This window comes from Ahaetulla prasina, chromosome 1 (genome assembly GCF_028640845.1).
Source record: "Ahaetulla prasina isolate Xishuangbanna chromosome 1, ASM2864084v1, whole genome shotgun sequence".
Classification (NCBI taxonomy): Eukaryota; Metazoa; Chordata; class Lepidosauria; order Squamata; family Colubridae; genus Ahaetulla; species Ahaetulla prasina.
The window spans coordinates 212,364,296-212,391,913 of NC_080539.1; the positions used below are offsets into that span (position 1 = coordinate 212,364,296).

The 27,618-nt window shown below is 36.1% G+C and overlaps 1 protein-coding gene across 5 annotated transcripts in view; it reads left to right on the top strand.

Moving 5' to 3' along the window:
* SESTD1 (SEC14 and spectrin domain containing 1) overlaps positions 1 to 27,618 on the top strand; it is a 53,456-nt gene that overhangs the window by 12,103 nt on the left and 13,735 nt on the right. For 4 of the 5 annotated variants that reach the window (XM_058189500.1, XM_058189517.1, XM_058189507.1 and 1 more), the window contains 9 exons: positions 1,267 to 1,347; positions 9,647 to 9,755; positions 11,497 to 11,587; positions 14,611 to 14,724; positions 18,667 to 18,780; positions 21,609 to 21,706; positions 22,811 to 22,866; positions 23,968 to 24,179; positions 26,893 to 27,015. In XM_058189500.1, the coding sequence (XP_058045483.1) occupies positions 1,293 to 1,347; positions 9,647 to 9,755; positions 11,497 to 11,587; positions 14,611 to 14,724; positions 18,667 to 18,780; positions 21,609 to 21,706; positions 22,811 to 22,866; positions 23,968 to 24,179; positions 26,893 to 27,015 (972 nt within the window). In that variant the 5' untranslated portion in view covers positions 1,267 to 1,292. The remainder of the gene's footprint in view (positions 1 to 1,266; positions 1,348 to 9,646; positions 9,756 to 11,496; positions 11,588 to 14,610; positions 14,725 to 18,666; positions 18,781 to 21,608; positions 21,707 to 22,810; positions 22,867 to 23,967; positions 24,180 to 26,892; positions 27,016 to 27,618) is intronic. The other variant, XM_058189528.1, reaches the window with a different exon arrangement.

The following is a 27,618-nucleotide window of genomic DNA, read 5'->3' on the forward strand; positions in this document are numbered from 1 at the left end:
AACTCACTTCACAGGATTGTTGTTGGGAAAATAGGTTGAAGAAGGAATATAAGCTATATTCATTCCCTTCAGTTCTTTTATAAAATAGTTTATATAAAAATAATAAAGGGATAAAGGTAAAGGTTCTCCTTGCACATATGTGCTAATCATTCCCGACTCTAGGGGGCAGTGCTCATCTCTGTTTCAAAGCCGAAGAGCCAGCACTGTCAGAAGACATCTCCGTGGTCATGTGGCCCGCATGACTCACTGCCAAAGGCACACGGAACACTGTTACCTTCCCAGCAAAGGTGGTCCCTATTTTTCTACTTGCATTTTTACGTGCTTTCGATCTGCTAGGTTGGCAGAAGCTGGGACAAGTAATAGGAACTCACCCCGTTACGCGGCACTAAGGATTCGAACCGCTGAACTGCTGACCTTTGGATCGACAAGCTCAGCGTCTTACCCACTAAGCCACCGCATCCCTTCAATAAAGGGATATAAAATAATAACTCTGCTGATTTTTCCATCGTCCTCATTTTCTTGTTTTCCCTCAGTTCTGTTTACCTGCCATCTCAGCTCCTGAATTCAAATGCAACATAACCAGTTCACCTACCCTGGCCTAAACTTCCTAGCACCTTTCTTTTTTCCCCACTTTCTCTCAACTGCAGTTGTATGTCATCATTAGTGATGGCCTTTTCTCCAGACCTTATTTTACAGTACTTCAGCTGTACATGTAAATGTACTTCTGTACATTTGTTTCATGTCTGTGCCTGGATATTATACAGATTTTGGACTGGGTATAGATCACATGAATGCACAGAATATTCTGCAGATCCCCCTGGAAATATTCTGATTTTTTAAAATAAATTAAAATTCTGAGCCAAGTAGTGTTTAAGAATGAGATTGAAATGATGTCTGATAATGTTGACAATTTTTAAAATTGTGCTTGTGGATTATTTGTAAAAATTCAGTAATTGAATTTTTTATTGTAAAAAATTAGAACTAGCAATCCAGGAAAAGGTAGAAAGAATGACATGTATAGTTGAATAAAAAAGACAAGTATTAAAACGAATGAAAATGTAAAAAGATCTTTTAAAGTTCACCAGGGACTTTAGGAAAGAAAAGTAGAATGTGACCACTATTAATGGGTTTAATGCCCATTAATTCTTCATTTGTAACAAGAGCACATGGGTATAAGCCTCTTATATGGACAAGTTTGGCATAATTACATATAATAATTTATTTTCCTTGGGTGTGGTTTCCAATATTATGTTGTTGCATTTTCAGATCTTTGAAAGTTAAGAGAAGATAGGATGGATGCTACCGTAATTCTGTCTATTCTGAAGAAAAAATTAGCTTTCCTCTCAGGTACAGTTTTGTCCTTTTCATTTTTATGTATTATAAGAAAAACTGTTTTATTTGATAATAGAGTTATTGTTTACTCCTATAATTTCAACTGAGAGCCCATATTTTCCCTTTCCTTAGAGCTCTATAAAATGAGAACCATAATTACTATTTATTATATTATAATAATGCCAATCCTTGATGTTTAATTTCATATAATATAAGGTAATAACTTGATTAGTTCATGACTAAATCAGCACTGCTTAAAAATGGTTTCTTAAGTAATAACAACTCTTTATATTTGTGTTGCCTCATTTATTGCTGCTTATAGATACCTCAATGGAAAAGTTACAAACTTAAGGACATTAAGATTTATTTTTTATTTTTTACTTATTTTTACTTTACTTTACTTGTACTATATAAATACAGATAGTCCTTGACTTACGACCACTATTGAGCCCAAAATTTATGTTGCTAAGTGACAAATCTGTTAAGTGAGTTTTGCCTCATTTTACAACCTTTCTTGCCATAGTTGTTAAGTGAATCACTGCAGTAATTAAGTTAGTAACACGGTTGTTAAATGAAATCTGGCTTCCCCAATGACTTTGCTTATCAGAAGGTCGCAAAAGGGGATCACATGATCCCAGGACACTGCAAAGGTCATAAATATGAGTTCAGTTGCCAAGTGTTTGAATTTTGATAACATGACCATGTGGATGCTGCAACGATCATAAGTGTGAAGAATGGTTGTAAGTCACTTTTTTCAGTGCCGTTGTATCTTTGAACAGTCACTAAACAAACTGTTGTAAGTTGAGGACTACCTGTAGTTCTTTTTAGCAATAAAATTGGTAGATAAGAATATATTAGGGAGATGCCAAAAGGAGAACTTTCTTGAGTTACAAGTTGCTAGCATAAATAACCAAAAAAAATGGTCTTGAATTTATAGATGCATAATAGATCATAAATAGTTGTATTATCCTTGCTTGTTTAATGGTTATCAAAATATTAAATGTCCATTACATGTTTTATCCCTCCTAACTCTCTCAACTGTGTGAATTCCACCCAGCCACCTCAAGCAGAGAAGATGGTAATTGTTGGCTTCCAGTCCTTCATTTAGGGCATTGGTGGTATTAAAGTAGAGCAATGTTCATCCTGAGTGAAAAGGCAAACAAAAATAGCCTTGCTAAGTAACTGCTTAAAATTTTAAGCGTCATCTCTAACTAAATATACTTAAGAGATAAATAAAGGAAATGTTTAGAATTGGCATAGAGTTATTAATTATTTTATTTTTAAAAACAAGAAGCATAAAAGCAATCAGTTTGAAGATTTATTAAGTTGGAATTTTGTCTCTGTGTGTATGTATCTGTCTTTCTTTAATTTTCCCCAGCTCTTTTTGCTAGAAGACTAGCTTTTATATTACATGGAAAAACTATAATTAGAATGGTCAAATGGAAACAAATTATGACACTTCCCATAATATCAGCCGTGAATGGCCAGGAACTATTCAAGAAAATAATTTTACATAGTGTTCTTAGTTATACATATCTTCATTTCAGCTGTTCTTCTGTTTCCTTGGCCAAGATGTGCCTTTGTAAACAAAAGCCTTTGTAAACATAAAATAATGCAAACAGTCTCTCACTTGAGTAAACAAGCTACATAGAGCTGTATAACATGATAGCAGGCTGTTTGCACACATCTGAAAAGGTGGCTACTATTCTGTGCATTCTCTAAAATCTGCCTGCCTCATTCATGTATGTGGGAAAAGATTATTAGTTTTTGTGCATGTGCAAAGCCAGTTGCCATTGGTGATTTTGAGTACCAATGGTTGTTGGCCGATGGATTGTCTTTATATTCCCCCCTCCATCCAACATCTCTTAGCAGCTTATATGGAATACATAAAGCAAAAAAAGGGGGGATGGTTAAAATATTAATAAAGTAACAGCCATAAAAGACAAAACTAGGAAAAATCAAGGAGGAATTGGAATAAGAATTTAGGATGAATTAGTTTATGAATCAGTAACAAAATCAATGTTTGAGTGTGGGTGACTGGATGGATTTCTTAGGTGACATCTTTTAAGGATTTTGAGAATGGGATTTTTCTCATTATTGAAGCAATCTGTGCCTGTTAGTGACAAGTTCACATCTCAAAAGAAAGCAGAACTTTGAGGATTCTTAACTTTTTTTTCTGTTCCTGCAGAAAAGTATACTAATAACCTGTTAGATTTGCAATTAACGCCTTGGCAAAACTTGTATATCAAAGCTACTATATTGTCTTTCAAGGAACGTATGATGTTTTTATGCTAATAAGGATATTCTGTCCCCTTCTTTGTTACCTTACATCTTTTATCAGCTATAAAGTAATTATTTTTCAGTTGAGGTCTTGCACTAATGTATATACATGTTCCAACTGTCTTTGAACAAGATTCTCTATATAATTAATGTAACACTGTAACCTTTACTGTTAGAACTTCTGGGTGCAAGAAATTAGGAATTTGTTGTAACCTACAGGTTTAATATCTGCCTGAAAACTAATAAGCTGTGGGCTAGCTTGGTTTCTAAGAGACTTATTCCAGAGCACAGAAAAAGCACTGCAGAGCACAGTGTTTGGCTTCAATTCTCTTCCATCCTCTTAAATGTGGGATAATGAGTTTCTCCCTAAATGATCTAGTAGGTTAAATTGATTCTGGTTAATTCATCTTCTTCATTCCTACTATGGGCAGTCATCTTCCTTGATGGGAGATGATTGCCCTCCATATTTTCCTACTATGAAACCTTTCACTTTTAAATTATGCCTTCAGATTCTATTATTTTGATGAATTTTGAACTGTACTTCAAAGTATGTGTAGTACATATGTTGGATGGGAACAATGATAAACAGAAATCAATGCTGTGAATAGAAAATGGAGAGCAATGCTGTCGATTTGGTCATTATGAGATTTTAACCCACACATGAGGGTAGCATTTATTTGGAATATATAATAATATGTTGTTTGCTTTTCTCTGTACCTTAACCGATATTCCTTTTCTTTATGCATGCCATGGTGTGCAATCTTTGTAAAGCCCTCTTTATCTGCTGCAGTCTTCTGCAGCACATCCATATATTCCAGGGATCCTCCAGCCCCCGAGAAACAGCTTTTTAGATGTTTATGTGGACTGCAATGGGAACGAGGATTTAGAAGGCATCAGATGCCCATCAATTAGCTATTGCCATGTGCCCAGAAAAGCTAACTTGAGAAGTATAAAATCTCCACTGAAAGGAAGGGTAATCAGTGATTTGTTATTTGCATCAAGCATTCATAATTCAAGATCCTCTTTTTTTCCTTCCTTTTTAGAACCATGTTTTTATCTTTTTCACATTTTTTTGTCATCTTGCTTATAGGACAATCAGTGCTAAAACGTGCTGTCTCCCCTTCAGCTTTTTCTTTTTCAATCCTTTTTAATTTTTAAACTCTTGTATAAACAACAACAATAGCAAGAAACCTTAAGGTGACAGTGAAATGTTCCATTATTGAACACATGGAAACCAGCCCTATTTGAAAGAAATACAATAAAAGGAAGGAAAGTACCATTTCCTTAAATGTGCTTAGTGATTTCAAATTACAGGATAAATATTCTTTTGAGCAAAGCTGAGTCATTTCATCTTCCTCCACCTGCAGTTCAGAATTGGCTGAATTCCTATTTCATGAGAGAAGAAGAGGTGAGGCAAAATAAGAGTGTTGGAAGGGACCTTGAAGGTCTTCTAGTTCAACCCTCTACTCAAGCAGAAAACCCTATACCATTTCAGGCAAATGGTTGACCAGTCCCTTCTTAAAAGCCTTCAGTGATGGAGCAATCACAACTTCTAGAGGCAAGTCGTTCCACTGATTAATTGTTCTGTCAGGAAATTTCTCCTTAATTCTAGGTTGGTTCTCTCCTTGATGAGGATGATCATCATTTTGAGGATGGTGAGGCCTGAAAGTTCTTTGCAGTTTCAGATATAAAGATGTAGAAACTTAAGCAGGCGAATTTAAATTAACTAGGTATGCTTTATTGACGTTTTGGTACAATTAATACAATACAAAAGAAGAAATGTTTATTCCTTTCTTGCTTGGGTAGTAAAATTATCTTCACCTGGTGAAGGAAAATTATAGAGAAATCAGTATAGGTAGTCCTCGATTTATGACCACAATTGGGACCAGAATTTCCCATTGCAGAAAAAGGAAGTTATTTAATGAGTTATGCCCAATTTTTTGACCTTTTTGCCACAGTTGTTTAAAACAAATCAATTCAGTTAAATGAATCCAGCTGATTACATGATTCTGGGATGCTACAACTGTCATAAATACATGCTGGTTGCCAAGTGCCCAAATTTTGATCACATGACTATAAGAATGTTGTGACAGTTGTTAAGTGCGAAGACTGGTTGCAAGTCCCTTTTTTTCAGTGCCATCATAATCATGAATGGTTGAGAGACGAGGACTGCCTCTGTTACTATTTATATGTGAAATTGTTCCCATTTATTTGTTCACAATAAATAATTTATACTAGCTTATAAGAGGCTGTGAGTTCGATCCTAGGTAGAGGCAGATTTTTCTCTCTCTGGGCACAATGTGTATGTATCTGCTGAACAAAACTGCATTGGCGACAGGAGGTGCATCTGGCCATTAATACACTCTACTAGCTCCATTCAGTTGCCCAGACTCCACCCTGCAAGGGATTATGGAGTAGTTAAATGATGATGATAGCGGCTAAATTTAAGTATCAGCAAATAAATTTTCTTTATTATGGGTCTCAAAACTTTACCACATGTATGCAGCCCTCCAAATAATTTTCTACCACCACAGCAATTTTTTTTAAGCATATGGCACGTGTTAGCAAGGATCACTGGGGTGGCTGGCTATCTCTGTGAAAGGAAATTTTTTTGGCGGTATTATTTTTTACGCGCGGGACGCCTGAATGCCGTTAGGCAATTGGTGGAGGCTCCTTTCTTGTCCCTACGTGGTTTATTCGCACAGGAATTGAGCCGCGGACCTCAGCGGTGCGCAGGCCCAGCTACTTGCCTCGTGAGCCACTGCGGCCCCCTATCATAGCAATATTTTATAATCAAGGATTTTGTCCAGGAAAGTCAGGATATTGAATACCACAAAGATACCTAAACTGGACCATAGGAAGCACTCTAAGAATAGCAACTCAGTAGCAGCAGCCTTACAACTCATCCCAGCCTGACCTAATAGATTTTCCAACAGCTGTAAGATTTGATTGGCTGGGCTGAATTTAGTCTGTTACTCTAAGCAGCATCACTTTCCAGGAACCCTTATTTGCTCTTGAATTTCAGAGTGTGTGAGTGCTACTTCTGAAGCAATCCTGGTCCGTTCTGTAGGGCAGTGGTTCTCAACTTTTATAGTGCAGCGACCCCTTTAATACAATTCCCCACGATATGGCGACCCCGACTGTAAAATTATTTTTTTTTAGGCAGCGATCTCAGCACGCCTCAGCAGCTGCAGAAGGGAGAAAAAAGTGGCAAACTGTTTTTTTGAATTTATCGCGCCTGAAGCTGTATTGGCTAGCGATCTGAACTGCTTGTGATTGCCTTGAGGACGGAGGCATTAAAGCGGAGACTCCTCCCCTATTAAATTTATCGCGCCTGAAGCCAGATTAGGCTAGCGATTGGGAGTGATTGCAGCTGGCTTGAGAGGGAGACATCAGAACAAAGATTTCTCTCTTTTTTAATTCATCGCGCCTGAAGCCGAATTCGGCTAGCGAATTGAAGAGCCTGCAGCTGGCTTGTGGAGTCAACCATTGGAGCGCGATTCTTCGACTCGCAAGTATACTTCCCATATTTCCGATGGTCTTAGGCAACCCCTGGCAAATTGTCATTCGACCCACAGGTTGAGAACCGCTGCTATAGGGAGATGAGGTTGGTTTCCCTAATGGATAGGAGAAAAATTCATCTGAGGCCCAATTCTGGTTGTCCCAGTGCAAGAGTCTTTTCCATCTGCTCCTTAAGTAGAGAGAAGGGGGGAAAAAACCCGATGACTTGAAGAGCTCTTGGTTCAAGGATGAGATTCTTGATTTAGTCATCCCAGTTATAATCTTGACAAAGTACCTACATGAAAAGGTTTTGTCTTGTGTCTTTTTCAAAATTAAAAAAAATATAAATTTATGTTTAAAGGCATAATGTGATGATACTCTTCATTTTCAACTTATACAAGAGACTTTTGTATCAACAGACAAAAGAACTTCAACGTTGCAGCCTTTGGGTTAATGAATTAGGCTTTATGATTTAGGCACTCATAACATTTTGAGTTTGAGACCCCTGTGCTCATGGAAGGTTAACATGTTGTAAGCACTTAAGAGTTCACCTTTATTAAATATTAGAATTTATATAATAGAATTGAGGGTAGGTGATTTTTCACTAGATCTCTCAAATGGATTATTTCTAGATGTGTCAAAATGGATGCCTACAAAGGATATGCACGGAGTACTTTTTTCTTTGCAATAATTATTGATCATTTAGTGAACCATATTAATGAAATCAGAACCGTGAGGAAAATTAACTTAATTAACATTTAATTAGTTAACTTAACTTATTAATTAATTAATTTAATTAGTTAACTTAATGTTAACCGCTTCAATCTTGATTGCAGAAAATATGACTTCTGTAACAGAGTTATTAATACTTGGAACACACTACCTGACTCTGTGGTCTCTTCTCAAAATCCCCAAAGCTTTAACCAAAAACTCTCTACTATTGACCTCACCCCATTCCTAAGAGGTCTGTAAGGGGTGTGCATAAGAGCACCAGCGTGCCTACCGTTCCTGTCCTATTGTTTCCTTTCATTATATCCAATTAATATAGTTATTACATACTTATGCTCATATATATGCTTATATATTATATAGTTATTTTCATGCTTATGCTTATATATACTGTTGTGACAAAAATAAATAAATAAAAAAAAAATAAAAAAAAAATTGTAAGATAGAAATACGTTGTAGGGTTTCAGATGTTTGGGGTTATATCTGTCTTTGAAATTCACAAAATCTCCTTTATGAGCTTTAAAAAATTCTATGTACTTACACCTGTTTCAGCATGTCCTTTAAAATCCTGTGAAGAAATCATTAGATTGAATAAATTATGATGAAACATATTTGAAAAGAACAACTTATTCTCGTGTCACAATCCTGAAGCTGTATGTAGGAGCTATAATCTGATTCTCTTGCCGATTTATGATCATCCAGTCATGGATGAACTTTTTATTTTTACTCTTAGCCACAGTGATCTGCTTTCTTTAACTGAACAAATTTATTGGGATATAAAATTTCATGGGCTATAGTTTACTTCATAAAGTCAAATGTAGGGCCACAAACGTTTATGTAATGATAAATGTATTCATAATTAAGATATTACAAGACTCTCTGTTGCAACTGCATCATAGTTGTTGTAGAACACACTGATACTGTGTGCTGTGTTTGTTTAGACTTTCATCTGTACTTTGCTCATTACTGCATGCTGATTATTGCATTAACGAGAACACAGCGTATTTATTCCAAGGAAGATTTTAAATCTTCAGGGAACTCTGGCAGTCCAAGGGACTTTTTAGCTTTCAGGACAAAGGAATTGTGGAACTCCCTGAGTTTGACCTGCCAAAACTCCCTAAGCCGAAAAAGCTGTATCTCTTTCTCTTCATTGCCCCACCCATCACTTTATTTTTATTTTTTTTAATATTTCCAGTTTCTCATGAGGCCCAAAGCTTTTTGCCTCAGACTTCTTAAATGCAAACAGCATTTGTTTCTGTTTCAACATTGAAATTCTAAATTATGTGCTAATAGCTAAGTCACTGAGATTCTTTATAATTTCTACTTATTACTTATGTATAACATTGATGATTAATCTTTTAGTCAGTCAAACCATGTTTCTTATTATAACAGCAATTTAAATAGAGCATAATTTGAAACATGAGGTGGTTTTGATACATACAGACACATAGCATGTCTGATCTTTTGTAATTTATCAGTATTATATTAGGTTGGCTTCAGTTCAGTAGTGTTCTTAGCTGCATCCAGTTTTTTCTCCTTAGGAAGCTTCAGTGTCTCCCAAATGTGCTCTGGATAATGCAACCTTTATGGATGATGCAGAGATTAAGAGAAAAATGAAACTCAGGTCTCTTGAATGGAAATCAATTCCTGCCTATAATTAATAGGCAGAAATGGACACAATTTCAGTGCAGTGCTTCAATAGTACCATTCAGTTTTGAAAATATACATTGAGTTCCAAATATATTAGGCAATAGCGAACCACTATTAATTGTTTTTTTTAACTATTTTGTCTATATTTTTGTAGGTGGGAAAGACAGAAGAAGTGGCCTCATTCTGACAATTCCATTATGCCTTGAACAAACAAATATGGATGAATTGAGTGTCACCTTGGACTATCTGTTAAGTATTCCAAGGTGATTTTTTAAAGACTTATTTAGTGACATGGCGTTACCTTCAGCAGTCATTCTATCAGTCTTGGATATTTTCACTTAATTTTCTTTTCTTACATGGCAATTTTTCCCCAAGATGTATGGCTGACATTGTCTCACATTCAGAACTTCTCACCATCTTTGTATCCTTAAGATCAGATCACTTTCATTCACATCATTTATATCACATTCCTTTTAACTAATACATAATTTTTTATTTTTATTGCATACCTCATTTGATGTCTTCATAGATATTGATGTACACTGTACATTATGACTTTATTGAATCAAAGTTTTCATGTAACATTGTTTATATCAGAAAAGAAAAGAGTAGACCAGTTTTTCAACTTTTGTTGACTCTGTGATATACTATTCTTGCTAAAGGTAGGAACAGTGCTAGTCAATATAGACATGACATACGTTGCCAAAAACAAAAGAAATCTCATTTTCTCATCAAGTGTGCTGAAACTATGCTGTGCAGGTTAGGATATCTAAAACTATTTTTCAGGTAAAGTTACTGTTACCCATGTGCCAGCAACTAGGAGATATATTCAGTTATGTTTTAATTTTGTTGATATTTACCGTATTTTTTGGAGTATAAAATGCACCTTTTTGCCCCCTAAAAGGGGGTGAAATTTTGGGTGTGTCTTATATACCGAATGTAGCCCCACCCCCCCACTGGCCCCCACCCTTTGGCCTCTGTCTCCCAGCAATTTACCACCTTGCAGCAAGCAGCAAGAAGAAACAACCCATTTCAGCTTCAGCACAGCCTAATTAGCACAAGTTGATTGTCTGTTGGATCAGCCTCTGGACTCTCAGCTGTTTCAGGCTGCAGGGATAGCCATTGCCTATTGTTGCCTGGGCCTCTGCTGCTTGCTGCAAGGAGATAAATTGCTGGGAGCAGATTTTTTTTTCTTGTGCTAATCAAGCTATGCTGAAAACGAAAATGAAAGTAAAACAAGCTGTTTGCTGTTTGCTACAAGCAGGCAAATTGCTGGGAGGCAGAGGCAGATTTCTTTTTTCTTGTTTTCCTCACCAAAAAAGGTAGGTGTGTCTTATAGTCCAGAGCGTCTTATACTCTGAAAAATATGGTAATTATTTTTCAAAACTGTCAGATTAAGATTTTAAAAAGTATGGGGAGGAAGTGTGAAGTATGAATGTTTATTCCCTCTTGCAGATTGTCACATATACACTTATACTGTGTAGACAGTTTTATGTTTAAGTAGTTGATACACATATAGCAGCCAACTTCTGCATATACAAATGACATCTTCCAGCTTGCACTTAATTAGAGCACTTGGTCCGGCAACCTTGTTTTTTCTGCTTTGTTTCTGTAAAGTTGCCTTGATCTATTGTCAGCCCATTAATGAGATAGTACTTCCATAATTGGCTGTCCTTCAGCCAGTTCTGTCTCAAGGCAGTACAGTTTTAATAAAACTGGGGATAACTCTAATTTTTGTTCTTCATTGGAATTAATAAAAGGAAAGACAATGCAGGTGGGGGAAAAACAGATTTTGGATCAAGTCACCTTTCCCTCTAAAAATTCTTACACTATTTTTTATATAAAGCACATTAAAAAACATAGACACCAGAAAAATGTAGTTTGGCATAGGAAAGTAATAAATGAGTGTATCAAACATTTTTAAAGCAGCAGCTTAAATATATGAGATAATACAAAACATTGCACACACATATGCCTATATATATATGTATTTATTTTTTATAGTGAAAAGTGTAAAGCCAGAGGATTTACTGTTATAGTGGATGGTAGAAAATCTCAATGGAATGTTGTAAAGACCGTGGTGTTAATGCTACAGGTAAGTCTTACTTTATATGAATCTTAGCAAAGAATTTAGTTTTCTGAAGTTCTTCAATATCTGACAAGGTTCACACATAATGATAATAATGCGGCTGGGCTTTGATTTAATAAAATAAGCAGACTGATGCATTACATTTTTCTCAATAAATCATGGTTTGAAACTTCTAGAATATTTATATATTCTCAATTGCTTTAAACAAAGTTTGCTTTATATCTGTGTTATAAATACGGATTGTATGCTAGATTGCAGGCTGCAGACTTGAACATGCAGTCTGCATCCGAATCTTCATAACATATGCAGCTGATCGGATATCCCACCTGCTCTCTGCAGGAAATACAGGTGGTCCTCACTTAATGATTCGATGCTTAGTGACTGTTTAAAATTATGACAGACCCTCCCTCCCAAGATACTTTTTTGGTTGTTCAGCAACTGACCCAAATTTATGGCCTTTTGTAGCATCCTGTAATCAGTGATGCGTGGCCTAGAGGTGAACACGCTCACCTTATACTTGGAAGTCTGAGACTTCAATTCTAGGCAGCAACCATTGTTTCTCTATCGGCGGAAAGAGAAAATACCTGCTGCAAACTCCACATAGGCATCAGGAAGGGCATCTGGCCCATAAATTCTCAGCTCCATTCAGTTGCCTCAACTCCACCCTGATGACAGGGATTACAGGGTTGTAAAAAAAATTAGCATCCTGTAATCATGTAACTGCAAGTTACTATTTATTTATTTTTTTGCTAGAAACTGGTGTTTACTTCTGGTCTCCATGAACAATATTTTTGTTTGTTTGTTATGAACATACATGTTTGTTTAACAACCACTGCATTTGCTTCATGATTGCCACATGCATTTTACAACTGTTGTGTTCAGTCAATGATCATCATAAAAAATCTCATAAAATCAGGTCGGTCACACGATTATGTGCTTAAAGATGAGCTTGACTTTATGACTATAATTCTGGGCTTAAGTTGGAGACTGTCTGTAGATGAAATATTTGGCCCATTTAAAAGTGGGCAAACCCAAGAAAAATTTTAATTGTCACTGGGATAAGCCATGGATGCATTGTTTCCTACAACATCGTATTCAAATTTGAAATTTCTAAGAACCTAGGATGTTCCTATAATTAAAGCAGAAGAGCTTCTCCTTTAGTAATTCAATTTCTGTAGACATAGAAAGTGCTAGCCATGAATTTTGCTTGATTTAGTTTTGAGTTTCTGATTCAAGTTTTGCCTCATTTCCTATGTATTTCTGTCCAAGATAGGAAACAGCATACTTTAAGCTTTATTTTATCCTTACTTCAACCTATAAATTAAGGTTTTATTTCTTCAAATCTCTTTAATGCAAAATAATATTTGAAATACTATGAATAATATTTTTACAATATCTTTTTAGAGATTCTGAAAGATTTGTAGATCACTGTTAACTTGTGTTCTACCCAAAGCACCATATCCCCCCCATTTTAACCAAACTGCTATTTTTCCATAATATACTTTATCTATAATAATTCTTCTGCATTATACATTCTTCTACACACATTGCATGTATGCATTTCGATATTTCAAGTTAAGGGATTTGGCATTTCATTTTTTAATGTTTTTCCTTAATAAAGTTTGATTTTATCCATTTCTTGTGAGATTAATCTAGTTCCAAGAAAAGTCTACATCCTATAGAAATAGATGGCAGCAACAGTAACTATCAAACTGCTGTTCCAAAATAGAAATCGGGGCAGCATGTGGGGACAATCAGAGGACTTCTGGTTTGAGCCCCCAGCCTTCAATGCCACAGGCTTAGCCTTCTACAGACTTTATCAGAATATTGGCTTAGTGTAGGTTTTATGTATATATTTATCATTTCTTATAGGTTCTGGAAGAAGAAATTGAAAATTACTTAACCATATTAAGAAATGATTACTTTGGTTGTCTGTAAAATTGACTTTGGATTATTCCCAGGTTGTTGAATAAACTGGATTTGAAACAATTCTTAGGTCAATTCTTAAGCCAGAAACTCATGAAGTTTTCCCAGAAAGAGTAATAAGCTATTGTCAATGTCATGTTTATAACATTTGAGAGTTTAACATTTAACAGAACCCATGGTCTCTATAATATGCACCACTTTCATGGGTCCCCAGTGTGTCTCATTTTACATTCTGGCCTGCAAAGAATATCCTGTAGTTTATGTAGGATTTTTAAAAATCTCCATAATTATCACCAAAGCTACAACATTCTTTTATGTTTTTAATCTATTATTCTTGTAAGATGGTCTATTTCACAACTCAATTTTTACATATCTTTTGCATTTTTTCATATGAGTATTATGTTTGTCATACTTTTTAAAAAGGATGGATCCTAAACAGAAGTAGAAATAAAAGCAGGCCCATGGGAGAATACGAACTCTAGGAAGAAGTAGGCAGAAGGTGAAGTTCTAGCAGAATTTTATTAGCCCTATTTTTTATTCTTTGTTCAACTTCATTCAAATAACATTTTTAGGCTTTATGAAAATCTTTAACAGATGTCGTCTTAATGAAGTTTGACATTTTGATCCCAGACCTTTTTTATTAACTGTCAAGATATAATGCTTCTTTCTTTTTTTAAAACTTGGAGGATGTATGCTGTCATAATCATTAAATAATAAGTGATTGTTCCTGCTATCCTCATATTTAATGTTACATATATGATCAGTTAGAGATATAACTAAGAAACAACTTCACAGGAAGAGGAAATACTTGCGAGGTATGACCTTTTATTGGTGAATAAAAATGGTTCTGTTTCTTCTGAGTTCATAGGATTGCAGTATTAATATACAGTATCTCTCAAGATAGTTTAAAATAGTTTTTAGGATGATTGTAACTTATTAATGTTATTTTCTTTAAGATGGTGTCCATGGTATTTATTTTCTTCATTGTGCCACTCCATACATTAATTTTTACAAACATTTTGTGCTATATAAGGAGGTGTTGTAAGGCCATTACGTTTTTGCAGTTACTAAGAAATTTTATTGTGTATTTTTTATTATTTTAGAATGTTGTTCCAGCTGAAGTATCCCTTGTTTGTGTAGTAAAACCAGATGAATTCTGGGATAAAAAGGTTACACATTTTTGCTTTTGGAAAGAGAAAGATAGACTTGGCTTTGAGGTATGTATATTTATTTATTTTTGGTTTAACTATTGCATGTAAGCTATCATTTCATGGATTTAGAATACAGAAACAGTTCCTAATGAATGCAAATCTGGAAAGAGTTATTAAATGATTCCTTGAGTATTACACTGTAAATGTTTCGTAACAGTAACTTTATCATATTGTGATGTGTTATTGAATAATTAGCATTGCTCTGATCCCTTGTTTCTACAGAAATGTTGGCTTCTTACATTTGAATTTTCTTAATCATAGCTGTGATTTCCATTTGAAATCAGCCCCTTGAAATATTTTTGCCATGATAGCTGTGATTTCCATTTGAAATCAGTCCCTTGAAATATTTTTGCCATGAACTTAATTACCAGTTTCTCTTACTAATAATGCCTTGTGTAACCAGATCCTTCTAAGATTAATTTTTCATTCATTTTAACTGTTCATGTATTAATACTTCCTCCGATTAATACTATTAATACTTCCTCCGATATAAGATATGCTTATCCTGCTTTGCTCATCTCCAATTCTTCTGTTTGTCAGGATGCTGTTTCTGCATTCAGTAAACGATACAGGAGAGTTGGAGGGAATTTGATGGCTTATAAACCTGATCTAGCCATGAGTTTGCCCAGTCCAGACTGGGTTGGCTTAAAATAAAACCCCTCTCCCTCTCTAAATTTCCATCTTTTAGGGGCACCAAAGGCAACAAGCATTTGCTCCCTATTTCTTTCTACTTGGTGAAAAGTTCTCTCTGTGGAGCAGAGAAAAATAAGGCGCAATCACACTTCAGAATACATCTTTGAATTTGTTCTGTTGAGGGCCATCCAGTACCATCTGGGCCTTTGTTTTCCTTGTGGCAAGTTTCCATAGTTTGAAATGTATTCCCATTAAAAATTCTCCCCGTAGGATCGATTCATGCCCTTTCTCTGTCACGGCATTGTTTTCTTTCCAAACAAATTAGTAAAAGGCCTAGAGGAAAAACTACTAAGGCACTAATGATCCTGAGATAATATTCATATTCTATCATTTTCAGAAATTTGGGCAGTTTTTATTATTTTACTCGAAGGACTGATTTTTTTATCAGTGATTGCATTATAAAAATGTATTTAATTTCATTCAGTATAGAGGCATTTAATTAACAATGTGATGGCAGCCATGAGGGTAATTTGTTATAACTAAAACTCAGTTATGAACATAAAAGCAAAATGATTGAAGTGAAATCCAGGCATGTTGATTTTAGTAACTTCATTACACTGTTGTCAGTTGACAGTAATACAGAAAATTTGAGAACACTCTCTCTCTCTCTCTGTGTGTGTGTGATAAAAGTTATATTGGAAAAATAGTATGTTTAAACTAGCAAGACTTTAAGAGCTGGCAGCTGTTTCCTCACTCCCACCCCAACTCAAAGCTGCTACCATTTTTGGACATAGCTATGCTTAGATATGACTGGTAATTTTTTTTTCCTGTACAGACTCTTTAGATGTCCTTATTCATTTTAACTATCCATCTTTTTTCTGAATTTTCAAAAATATATTGCTGGAGATGAAATAATGCTTGATGATATTGTAAAATAGGTTCTTAATATGTTCTCTGCACAGAATCCCTAAGGATATTTTCCACTACACTTATTTTAATACAGTATGGAAATCACACTTCTATAAATAAATAGCAACATTTTTAGATAACAAAATTTGACTTGCGAGCTCTGGAAGATACTTATTTTTTATACTGTCTTAACAAAGATATTTTCTGTTAGGAACTCTGAGGTATTTACATAATGATTCAGATATCGTGCAGCAAATTATTCTTGCATGTCTCAATTTATGAATTCATTTTTAAAAATGGGTAAATATAAAAACAATGTAATAAAGTTACATAGATATATATAAATGGCTTGCTGTGGCTCAGATTAAGTTATGCATTCAAAAATCTTGTCTTGAAGTAGTTAAATTTGAAGGAAGAGACATTGTGTGGGAATTTTCTCATCTTAGTATTCTTGGTGCTCTGTAAGGCACAAGGAAAACAAGGTTTTCATTTAGCGGCTTTTTCCCCCTTGTAGTTTTTGGTTCAAAGTTGTATACATGTTTTTTATTTGCCATTTTTAAAAAAACCTCTGACTTTAAATTATCCCTTTGAAAAACAATTTCAACAACAAAAGGCTCAATTATATATTAGCATACATTTCAAAGATTGGGGCAAAGTCCTGAAAAATTAATATTTTGTTTGAAACAAGGAAAGAAAAATCCCAAGATCTGTCCATTGATTGAGTGAAATCCTGAAATATAATAGTGTTTCAGGGGTGAAAGCCAGTGATGACTGTGGCTTTGCTAGTGCAAGGCACTTGTATTTAACTTTCATAGATGGTGCTTTATTAATAGGACCCTTCTGGAATTGAATGTCACACCAAGTGGATTTGGTTGATGAACACTCAAATACATTGTACATTGCCATACAATTTCCCTTTCTTCTGACATGAAGCTGTTGTGGGAGAACAGAACTCCCAGTTGACAACCCATAATTTCTACATGACACTTCCAGACAGTGTGACTTTATAGTGGCCAAAATTTCCAGTTTCACATTTCAAAAGGAACAAGACTTGAATGGACTCTTCACACTATTAAAGTTACCAGGATTTTGTAGACATTTCTGTGGTACAAAGTTGGTGAACAGAGATCTCTCAGCCAAGCAGTACCCAGTAATTGAGTGCTTCATGAGATCAAAGCAAAATCCAGAAACTTCTAAAAGGCTACCAACTTTTTAGGGAATTTTTTCTTTGCAAAAATTCCTTCGTGAATGGAAAAATAGGTTGTGCTTCCACAATCACACATGTGGGGCGAGATCGGTTCGTTTGGCAAACCGGTTTGAGTTCCTGGTTTGGAAATACTCTTTTACAGATACAGTAAAAAGGAGATAAATACTTACACGGATAAGTTAGCATCTACATGCTTTGTTAGGGCTAGAGTTTGGATATTTTACTCCATTATTTAAAGGTACCAGGTAAAAGTTAGCTGGAAAAGAAGGAACTAATAATTTTAAAAAATAATTAAAAATGAAAAAAAAAATTCAGTTTTCTTAAATGTTTTACTTTGTTACCATTTTTACAGATGATCCATCTGTGAACATTGGAATTTAGTGGAAAATTCATTTATGTTGTTTGTGTTTTAAAATGTTAGTTTGAAAAGATGCCCATATGAATGCCTGGGGATTGAATCAGGGAGATAAAAAACATTTAAAAATTGTGGAGAAGAAATTCAATTAATTGAATTTGCAGTCTTATAATGTCTTGTTACACTACCCAGCAATATAGCAACTGAAAAAGCAATACTTTTTGTGTTAGTGGACATAGGATGTGATTGTGGTCCCTAGTGAGCAATCTGATTTGCCGATTACTTCCATATGGTTGTAATAATTCAGTTTCATTAAGGCTAAAAACAGTTGTTCCATCTTTGTGGCTCAGGATTTCTGTCGTGATTACAGTAGTGTGGAAGAAAGCCTTTTCAACAACTTTCATTACTTTTGGAGTGGGGTATAAACTTTCATGCTTAGTTCATCATGATTCATTTGATTGTATATCATCAGATGATGAAGTATGTGCTTCAGTTTACTCTAAACAATTTGATACAAAGTGCTAATAGTATAACAGAAGTAAAATATTGAATTATAAAGTTACATAAGTGTAATAGAAGTAAAAACTTGAGTTATATTAATTGGGATAAAAAATTTAATATTTGTTCCAAGTGATGAGATATTAAGACTTTTCTTTAAAACGTTAATTCATTGGTGCATTTTAAAATATGCCTACTTATTTATTAAAGTGTAATAGCTAAAAGTCTGTTATACTTCAATCTTACTATGAAAAAATGGATGGTTTTCAGTTGAAGCATAAGACAGTATTTGATTTTCTGACACAAACCTCTGAATGGTTAATTTCCCATTTAATGGCTTATATAGGTTATTTTGGTATCTGCCAACAAACTTACTCGATACATAGAACCATCTCAACTAACAGAAGATTTTGGAGGAAGTCTTACCTATGATCATATGGATTGGCTGAACAAAAGACTGGTTAGTTTCTTGGCAAATGTTTTTTTCCCCCCAATATAATTGTCAAAAAATATAATCTAGTTGCATCTAGATACAACTGCATTTGGTGCTCCCTGGAGGTTAAAAAAAATCCACACATATTATTACCAAGAGTAGTTAGCAATCCAGGATTTGGAGATTCTATCACTGGTTGTCTTTTCATTGTACACATTTTTTTAAGATACAGCCAGGATTACAGATTTTGGCTATATAGATTGTAATAGTTCTTTGGTTATTCGGGTTTTCTCCCGCGTAAAATTGGAAGTGTCTTGGCGACGTTTCGACAAAGTCTCATTCGTCATCTTCAGGCTTCAGCTTTGTGCTTCTGGGAGCAATGTGTGATTGCAGCTGTTTCTTCCTTTTTAACTGCTAGTGAGGGTTTGAACTGATTGGGTGGGAGCTTGGCTGTGCTCTGATTGGATGGGGTTTTTTTGTGCTCTGATTGGCTGGGTGTGTGTCCTGTTTGGGTGGGGGCTTGGTTGTGCTCAGATTAATGTGAGTTGCAGGGGGATTTGAGCTGGTGAGTTGCATTGCTGTTGTTTGGCTTCGTGTTTGTGGTCATGCTACATCTTCATAGTGGGTGTCTGTCTGCTGTATGTATGGATTGGAGGGGTTTGAAATGGCTAATGTTGCAGCTGCGGTCTGGCTTCTGGTCCTTGGTCGTGCTTCCTGATCAGTGTGGGTTTGGGTCTGCTTTCTGGGTGGATGTGTGGTGGTGACATCCTGTGTGGACCTCGTGAGTGTGGGTCTGGTGTCATTTCTCGTGTTAGGGACTCGTTTGTCAATAAGGGCGGGTTTCCAAATGGCTGGTAGGCGGGAGGTATCATCTCGTTTGTTCATGCTGTGTGGGCATTTTTCTATCTCGATGGCTTCTCTGATCAGGAAGCACGACCAAGGACCAGAAGCCAGACCGCAGCTGCAACATTAGCCATTTCAAACCCCTCCAATCCATACATACAGCAGACAGACACCCACTATGAAGATGTAGCACGATCACAAACACGAAGCCAAACAACAGCAATGCAACTCACCAGCTCAAATCCCCCTGCAACTCACATTAATCTGAGCACAACCAAGCCCCCACCCAAACAGGACACACACCCATCCAATCAGAGCACAAAAAAACCCCCATCCAATCAGAGCACAGCCAAGCTCCCACCCAATCAGTTCAAACCCTCACTAGCAGTTAAAAAGGAAGAAACAGCTGCAATCACACATTGCTCCCAGAAGCACGAAGCTGAAGCCTGAAGATGACGAATGAGACTTTGTCGAAACGTCGCCAAGACACTTCCAATTTTACGCGGGAGAAAACTCAAATAACCAAAGACCTACATACAAACACCCGCAAAAACCTCAGAAAACAAATATTGTAATAGTTGTGAATACTTCCTGATAAAACTACTTTGCCGTGTAACAAATCTAAATCTGAAACATAATGAGCAAAATTAAATAAAATACAAAATACAGATAAGATACATGTATGAGAGCCAGTTTGGTATAGTAGTTAAGGCGTCAGGCTAGCTGTCAGTTCTAGTCCTGCCTTGGGCACAAAGCCAAGTGGTTGACCTTGAGCTAGTCACTCTCTTTCAACCTTAGGAAGGAGGCAATGGCACACCATTTTGGAGAAAAAACTTGCCAGAACAATTGCAGTGACTTGTCCAAGCATTCTCCAAGAATTGGACATGATTGAATATGATTTTTAAAAAACACATGTGCAGTTATTCAGTAACCGCAGTTGGCCATTGTGATTGTAATTCATGCTGAACTACATGAAAATAAAGATTAAGATTCTTAAAGCAAATATTGCTTTGCGATAGTGGAATATTAATATTATACTTACTTGTTATTTGAATATTTTCTCTTAATTGGTTATTTCAGCACACATCAGAATTCTCTGCTGAAAAATTCTTGATAGTGCCATTATGTATGTTTTACTTTACATTCCATTCCATTGACATACATCAGTGCACACACATCCTTGATACTCATCATTACCCTTGAGAGAAAAAAAACAGCATAATGATTAATGTTGAATGAAGTTTCTTAGAATGGCTTCTCAACAGCATTGCAGCAGCTGTCAAAACATAGTGATTAGTTTTGCAACTTGGATTTTTAAAAGCTTGTGTCCAGCAACCAGTTATAACCTAAAGTTCTGTTTAATTTGATGATATCCTTGGTCTAGTTCTGCTTTAAATGGTTATGATGACTGAGCCCAAAGCCTTTGGTGTTGTCAGGAAATTATAGAGGTTTTCCTAAATTTGTGACAACAATGGAACATGAAATTTCAAGCACAATTGTATGTTCTTGTGGTTGTGAGTCCAGGCACCATGTGACTGGAGTCACTTTTACAACTTTTTTACATTGGTTGTAAAGCAAGTCATCACAGTCATGAAGCTAATTATGTGGTCCTTAAGTGAATTCAGCATGTATAATGGCCATTTTTTTGCTATTTCCTGCTTGTAAATGTGAGCCAGTTACCAAGCACCCATAGTGTGATCACGTGGCCACAGGGAGAGGTGCAGCAGTTGTAACTTAGAGGAAGGGGCATAAGTAGATTTTTGAAGTCCTACATATCATAACCTCAAATGGTCATTAAGCCAACAGTCAGTAAGTGAGGACTTCCCAAATCAGTGGATGTAAAAATGATGCATTTCTGTGATATGGCAGTTGCTATTAATGCAAAACATAAAGACCAACCACCATCTTTAGAATTTGTTCATAATGGAACGGTAAGAGTGCTATACTGCAAAACTTCAGACATTAAATGGTAAAATTCAGTCTCTGAAATGCTAACTCACTATTTTATATAGGCATTTGAGAAGTTTACAAAAGAGTCTACATCCTTACTTGATGAGCTTGCATTAATTAACAGTGGAAGTGATAAGGGAAACCAACAAGAGAAAGAGAGGTAATGCTTTTCTTGCTGTTATTGTTTGTTCAATAGGTACTTACAGGAGAATCTTAATTATCAAAAGTGTGGTGTTTCTAGCTATTGTTGTGGTCTTTGTTTTTACTTCTAGATTGATCATAGAAATATTCTTGTAACTCTCTATAGCTCTCTTACATTTTTGGTATAGTTAAAAAATGCTATGACTGCATTTGTGTTATATTGCAGTGAAATATATGATGAGTCCTCAAACCTTTTAAACAGGGGGCCAATTCACAGTCCCTCAGACTGTTGGTGGGCCGGACCGAGTGGGTGGGCGTGGCTAGATGGTCATATGACTGGGCTTGGGTAGGTGGTCATGTGACGGTAGGAGTGGCCAATCTAGCAGTCCATTAAACAATAGACAGAAATTAAACTTTGATTTGTTGAGGCACGTCATCAGGGGTCTCTACCCCTGGCAGCTCCTGGATGGCAACTCTGCTGGTGCTCAACAGACCCGCCCAACCCAAAGGAGGCAAAGTGGCCACCTAGAAAGGCCGAGTAGAGGTGGTAAAGCACATCCAAGCTCAGCAGGCAAAAAATGACCACCGTGAGTGGAAAAAGCCAGATCCTCATCGGAGCCTCTGCTGGCCAGACCCAGCAGAGATGCGGGGGAAGCCATGCAATCCCAGCTGGGCTTGGGCAGCCATAGTGCCGATGGGGATCTAGCTTTCCCCGGACCCGGCAGGTGGGCAGAGTAATGTGTGCAGGGCAGCCTCATGGTCCCACGTGGGCTGCATTAATGGCTTAGGTGGGCTATATGCGGCCCGCGTGCTGTAGTTTGAGGACCCCTGATATATGTTTTGAGAAGACATATGAAAGTTCTCTTTGTATTAATAATACCTTTCTAAGTTCTTAATGTCTATTCACTTATTTCCTTTGAAAAATAACCAAAATTTTTTTTAAAATGTTAAACATTCCTGAGATTTTGTCAATTTCTTTGGACATTGACAGATGTGTTTTGAAATGTAATATGACCTCAGTATTCACAATGGGAAAGAAAAAGAAAAATCTACATAATTAGTATTGCTTTTAAGTTTTAAAACTTCTGTTTTCATTCACAATAAATTATTTTTCTCTTTCAAGGTCTATAGATATAAATTTTCTTCCATCTGTTGATCCTGAGACCGTTCTGCAGACAGGTAAATCAGTCCAATATGGCATCATTTTTTAAAATCATGAGTACCACGAACATAAACTGAATCAGCCACTTAACTAAAGTCCATACAGTTAATCAGTTATAGTTAATTACTGTAAAACAATGCATTTATGAAAGTTTTCCTTTTCTTTGCATATTTCTATATGCAACTATTCTGCTTCCTCCTAATTTCTGGGAATAGCAGCAGTAGAGGGAATAATGTACTGGTCTCTCTTTTTGATGAAATTGTTGAATTTATCTGTAAAAACAGTAAGCAATTAAGAATTAAAAATTCTTTTAAAGGTATAGTAGCCAAAAGCAGAAAACTCATACCAGCCCAGCTATTATATTTCTTCCCCTCCCCCCCCCCAGTTCTGAAAGTGGTTTAGTCGGTATTTCTGCATTCCAGCTTTTCTGAAAACAGTTCATAGATACAGTGGCACAACTTAGAGAGGGAGAGAGAAGCAACTTTACCTTAGCCCATCACCATTTTAGTGCTTTCACAGTGTCAGTCAGTGATTAGTTAGGTATTACAAATTGGCCCAGGGAATTATTTGTATCCTAAAGCGTTGTTGGGGTATTTGTTCTCTGTCTTCTTCCTGTTGTATTCAGTTTGACTCTCCCATCACTTTTGGGAGAGTTACTGAAAGTTGCAGATAAGTGACACCAATCACCATCAGTCCTTTACAGCTATGTCAGTTGAGACAGCTGATGTTCTAGATTAGGTCTTGTACTAAGTAATGAATAAAAATAAAGTGAGATTCAGTCTACTTCAGGTGCAGTTAATGTTTGTATAGGTTTAGGCTGGCTAATTAAATGGTACTGTTTTGAATGTCATTATTTGAATGTACACATTCCAGCCTATTGTGAGGGAGGGAGGGAGGGAGGGAGGGGGAGAGAGAGGGAGAGGATACTGCTGTCCTCACTCCACAATCTTATATCATGCTGCGGTTGTAACCTCAGAAAATTTGCATAAAAACTGAAATTAGAAGCCTTTATGTTTCCAGCAAAAAGACTTTCCCATTAAACTTTAGCTCATTTTTTGCCTGAGCCATTAGATCATTTGAATACTTAATATAAATATATATGTATATATTCTATTAAGGTCATGAGCTCTTATCAGAATTGCAGCAACGGCGTTTTAATGGTTCCGATGGAGGAGTCTCCTGGTCTCCTATGGATGATGAACTGCTTGCTCAGCCCCAGGTTATGAAGTTACTAGATTCTCTCAGAGAACAGTATACGCGGTATCAGGAAGTATGCAGGCAAAGGAGCAAACGAACTCAGTTGGAAGAAATTCAGCAGAAGGTAATGCAGGTAAGTGGCATACTCACTTGCATCTATTGTTTGTATTAGTAAAATGATTAGATGGAAAGTTAACAGATTTTTAATATGCTGTGTCAGCTTGTGGGGGCACTTCAAAGCTGCTACAATTTTTCCTGGATAAATGCGGTTACCATTTGCAATGGACATGTGTTATACCTGGAAAAGGTATGCTTGACTTTAGGTATTCCTGACAAGTATCAGGTCCATGCCCAAATCACATTTTGCCCTTTAAATTTGAATCACGGCATTGCATTACCATAAAATTTGTATATCTAGTGATTAGAATCCAAATTTGCCCTTTTAATGCAAGGCTGTTCCCCACCAGAGTAATAATAAGGTAAACTTGAAACAATTTGTGCATTGAAATGTCATGAAAGATCAAGTGGTGCTCTGGAAATTGATATTAGAGAGTCAGTTTGGTAGAGTAGCTAAGGTGCTGGGGTAGAAACTAAGAGACTTTAAGAGAGTGGTTTGGGGAAAATAGGCAGAGGTTATATGCATGTTCACTGCCTTGACTTGACTAAAAAACTCAAAACAAAGGTGGGTTGATTGAGTAAAATGCAATCTAGTTAGTGAAGTGCCTTTATTAATGCATTTAAATAGATTTGTTTACAGGAGCATCAATCTTAATTTGTATCATTCTAATTACAACTTGTCATTTCTTTACTCTGTGTTACTGAATTACATAGGAAATTAATTATATTTAGACTGACAGTAAAGTCTTGCATTCTCCTCTCTTTTTTGGTTACTAATTTAGAAATCATCTGCTAAAGATTTTTAAATAATTTTGTGAGGGGAGAAAGAACTCTTACTTTAAAATATATATATGTATATAATATATATAAGAAAAACTACATGATCAAGGAAATACATTTCAAAGCCTTCAGCTGATTCTGTCACAGATTATTTTATGATGGAAAGGGAAAAAATCAGAAGAAAGGGAAATGAAAGCTGGCAGCTATAGATTTATTGTACTGTAAGATACAGGCAATCCTTGGCTTACAACAGCAGATACAGTCGTAAAACTCACAAACTACTTTGCTTGTGGAAAACTGGCAGGGAATGTCAGAAATCACATGGCTGTAGGAATTGCTGCAGTGACAGAGCACCCTTCATAAGTCCCCCTTGTTCAATACCTTCATAACTTTGGTTATAAATGGATGTAACCCGAGGACATTGTTGTAATTGTTGCTGTGAAATATTCTTTCTTCCTATATGAGTTAGCCATATAGAGTTACTACAAATAAGACTGTGATATTTGTCTAGTTTTTTGACAGATGCTTGTGACTGATAGGTTGTTTAACTTCTATTTTTGTTAAAAAAAAAAAGTATGCACATGCAAATGAACACTGATTGCATTTGTCCCTTATTTAAAATCATAGTTATCACATTTCGTGCAGTAAATGAACTATGGAATTGACATATGTTTAGTTATTTTCTATTAACAAGAATTTAGTTAGCAGTTTTAAATTGACCTCAAAATATGATTTCTGAAGCTGACTTCTTGAACAGTTATCCTCATCTTCAGTTCCCAATATAAATAACATGAACTGTTATTCTTGATTAAAATTGGATGCAAAAGCTTCCAAGATCTTCGTATGTTAATATGCATGTCATCCATAAGTGATTTATGTGCACCCAAATACAATTTAATGGATTGTCCTCCAAATGGGTTTCGTGGGTTGACTTAGTATTATATGGTAATAAACATCCATATTGACTCTGATGTGAGTAGTGCCGAAATTGATGTTTTATAGGTTAGGTAGGAAGAATACCTGGGATAATGGGATAATGCTTGACACTGTCAGATTCGTATAACCACTGTGTAGTATCTTAGACTATAAAACCCTCAGAAGTATTAAAAGGGAAGGCTAGGAAGGGAAATAAATAAGCATGGAAGTGGCCAAGAAGGAAGTGTCTGAAAGCTTTATTTTCCATTTGCTAGCCTTAAATAGTCATGACCTTCTTTGGCTACTAGCTCGTAATAGATGAGTTGGGCTGGAAGAATCTTTACTATCCATGTACAGTATATATATATATATATACTTAATAACACACACACACACACACACACACACACACACACACACACACATATAAATACACATATATACACACACAAACATATACACGGACTAAGCAAAGCCAGGCAATCAATCAATCAATGGGAGGAGAATCTTCTGAATTTTCAATATTTTTGCATAAATATGACCTGAAATGTGAAATCATAAAACTAGATAAAGAGAATCCAGTTAAACCAAGGAGTCAAAAACTTTTAAGTAGTATAAGATATGTTTCTAGATTTCTACACATTTTTGACAAATGCTTGTCTTTGTTATAGTATATAAAATAATGTATGCTAAGGTTTTTTTAAGGAAATTTATTGAAAATGAGAAGTGTGCCTCCTTTCCTTATGCTGCTTCTGACATGAGACTGCAATGTTATTAAGATTCACAAAGAAAACATGCATTTTAAAAAATGGGATCAGGTTGTTTAGTCCCTTGATTTTATACTTAAAGGGTTACCAACCCTGATCTCTCCAGTCCTTATTTTTCTTCTGGAAATAAGGTTGATATTTATGTATATACTGTGAAGTGTGTTGGGAAAGGTTGCTTTAAATAATAGAAACCTTTAAAATATACTTGCCCTGTATTGGTTTTAAATTATATGTGATGATGAATATGCTGCTTTTTGATTTAAATAGGTAGTGAACTGGCTTGAAGGGCCAGGTTCGGAACAGCTTAGAACCCAGTGGGGAATCGGTGATTCAATTAGGGCTTCACAAGCTTTGCAACAGAAACATGAAGAGATTGAAAGTCAACACAGCGTGAGTTTTCATTTTCCCAAGGAAGATACTGTGTAATGATTTTGATATGTTATTTATGGTACGCAATATTTCTAGTGGCCTTCTTTTCTAGTGAATTTTAGACAGTGATTTATGTATTGGCAAATAGGGTACCTTCTAGAACAAGCTACTGATCATATGAATGATTAGTTCTAGTGTCATAATAGCATGTGGTAGTTGGAAAAAGGGATGACTGAGACCGAAAAGACAAAATAAATCATTGCCTACCAAGGACCAACCCTCTAATCCAGTGGTGGCGAACCTTTTACTCACCAAGTGCTGAACAGGTACATGCTTTGCACATGTGTGTGCCATCCGTGCTAACGCTCACTCCTCCCCATGCGCTGCGCACAAACCGCACCATCTGTGCATGCGCATAGCTTTTGTGCAGGCCCCACTGCGCCCTGCACACGCAGCCACACCATTTGCGCATGGGTATAACTTTCGCACACATGCCCCACTGTGCACTGTTCATGCAGTTGCACCATCTGCACATGTGCATGGTTTTTGCACGCGCAATGCATGCACACGAAAGCCATCTGCGCATGTGTGTGCTGCACTCCAGTACTCTCGCACACATGTGCA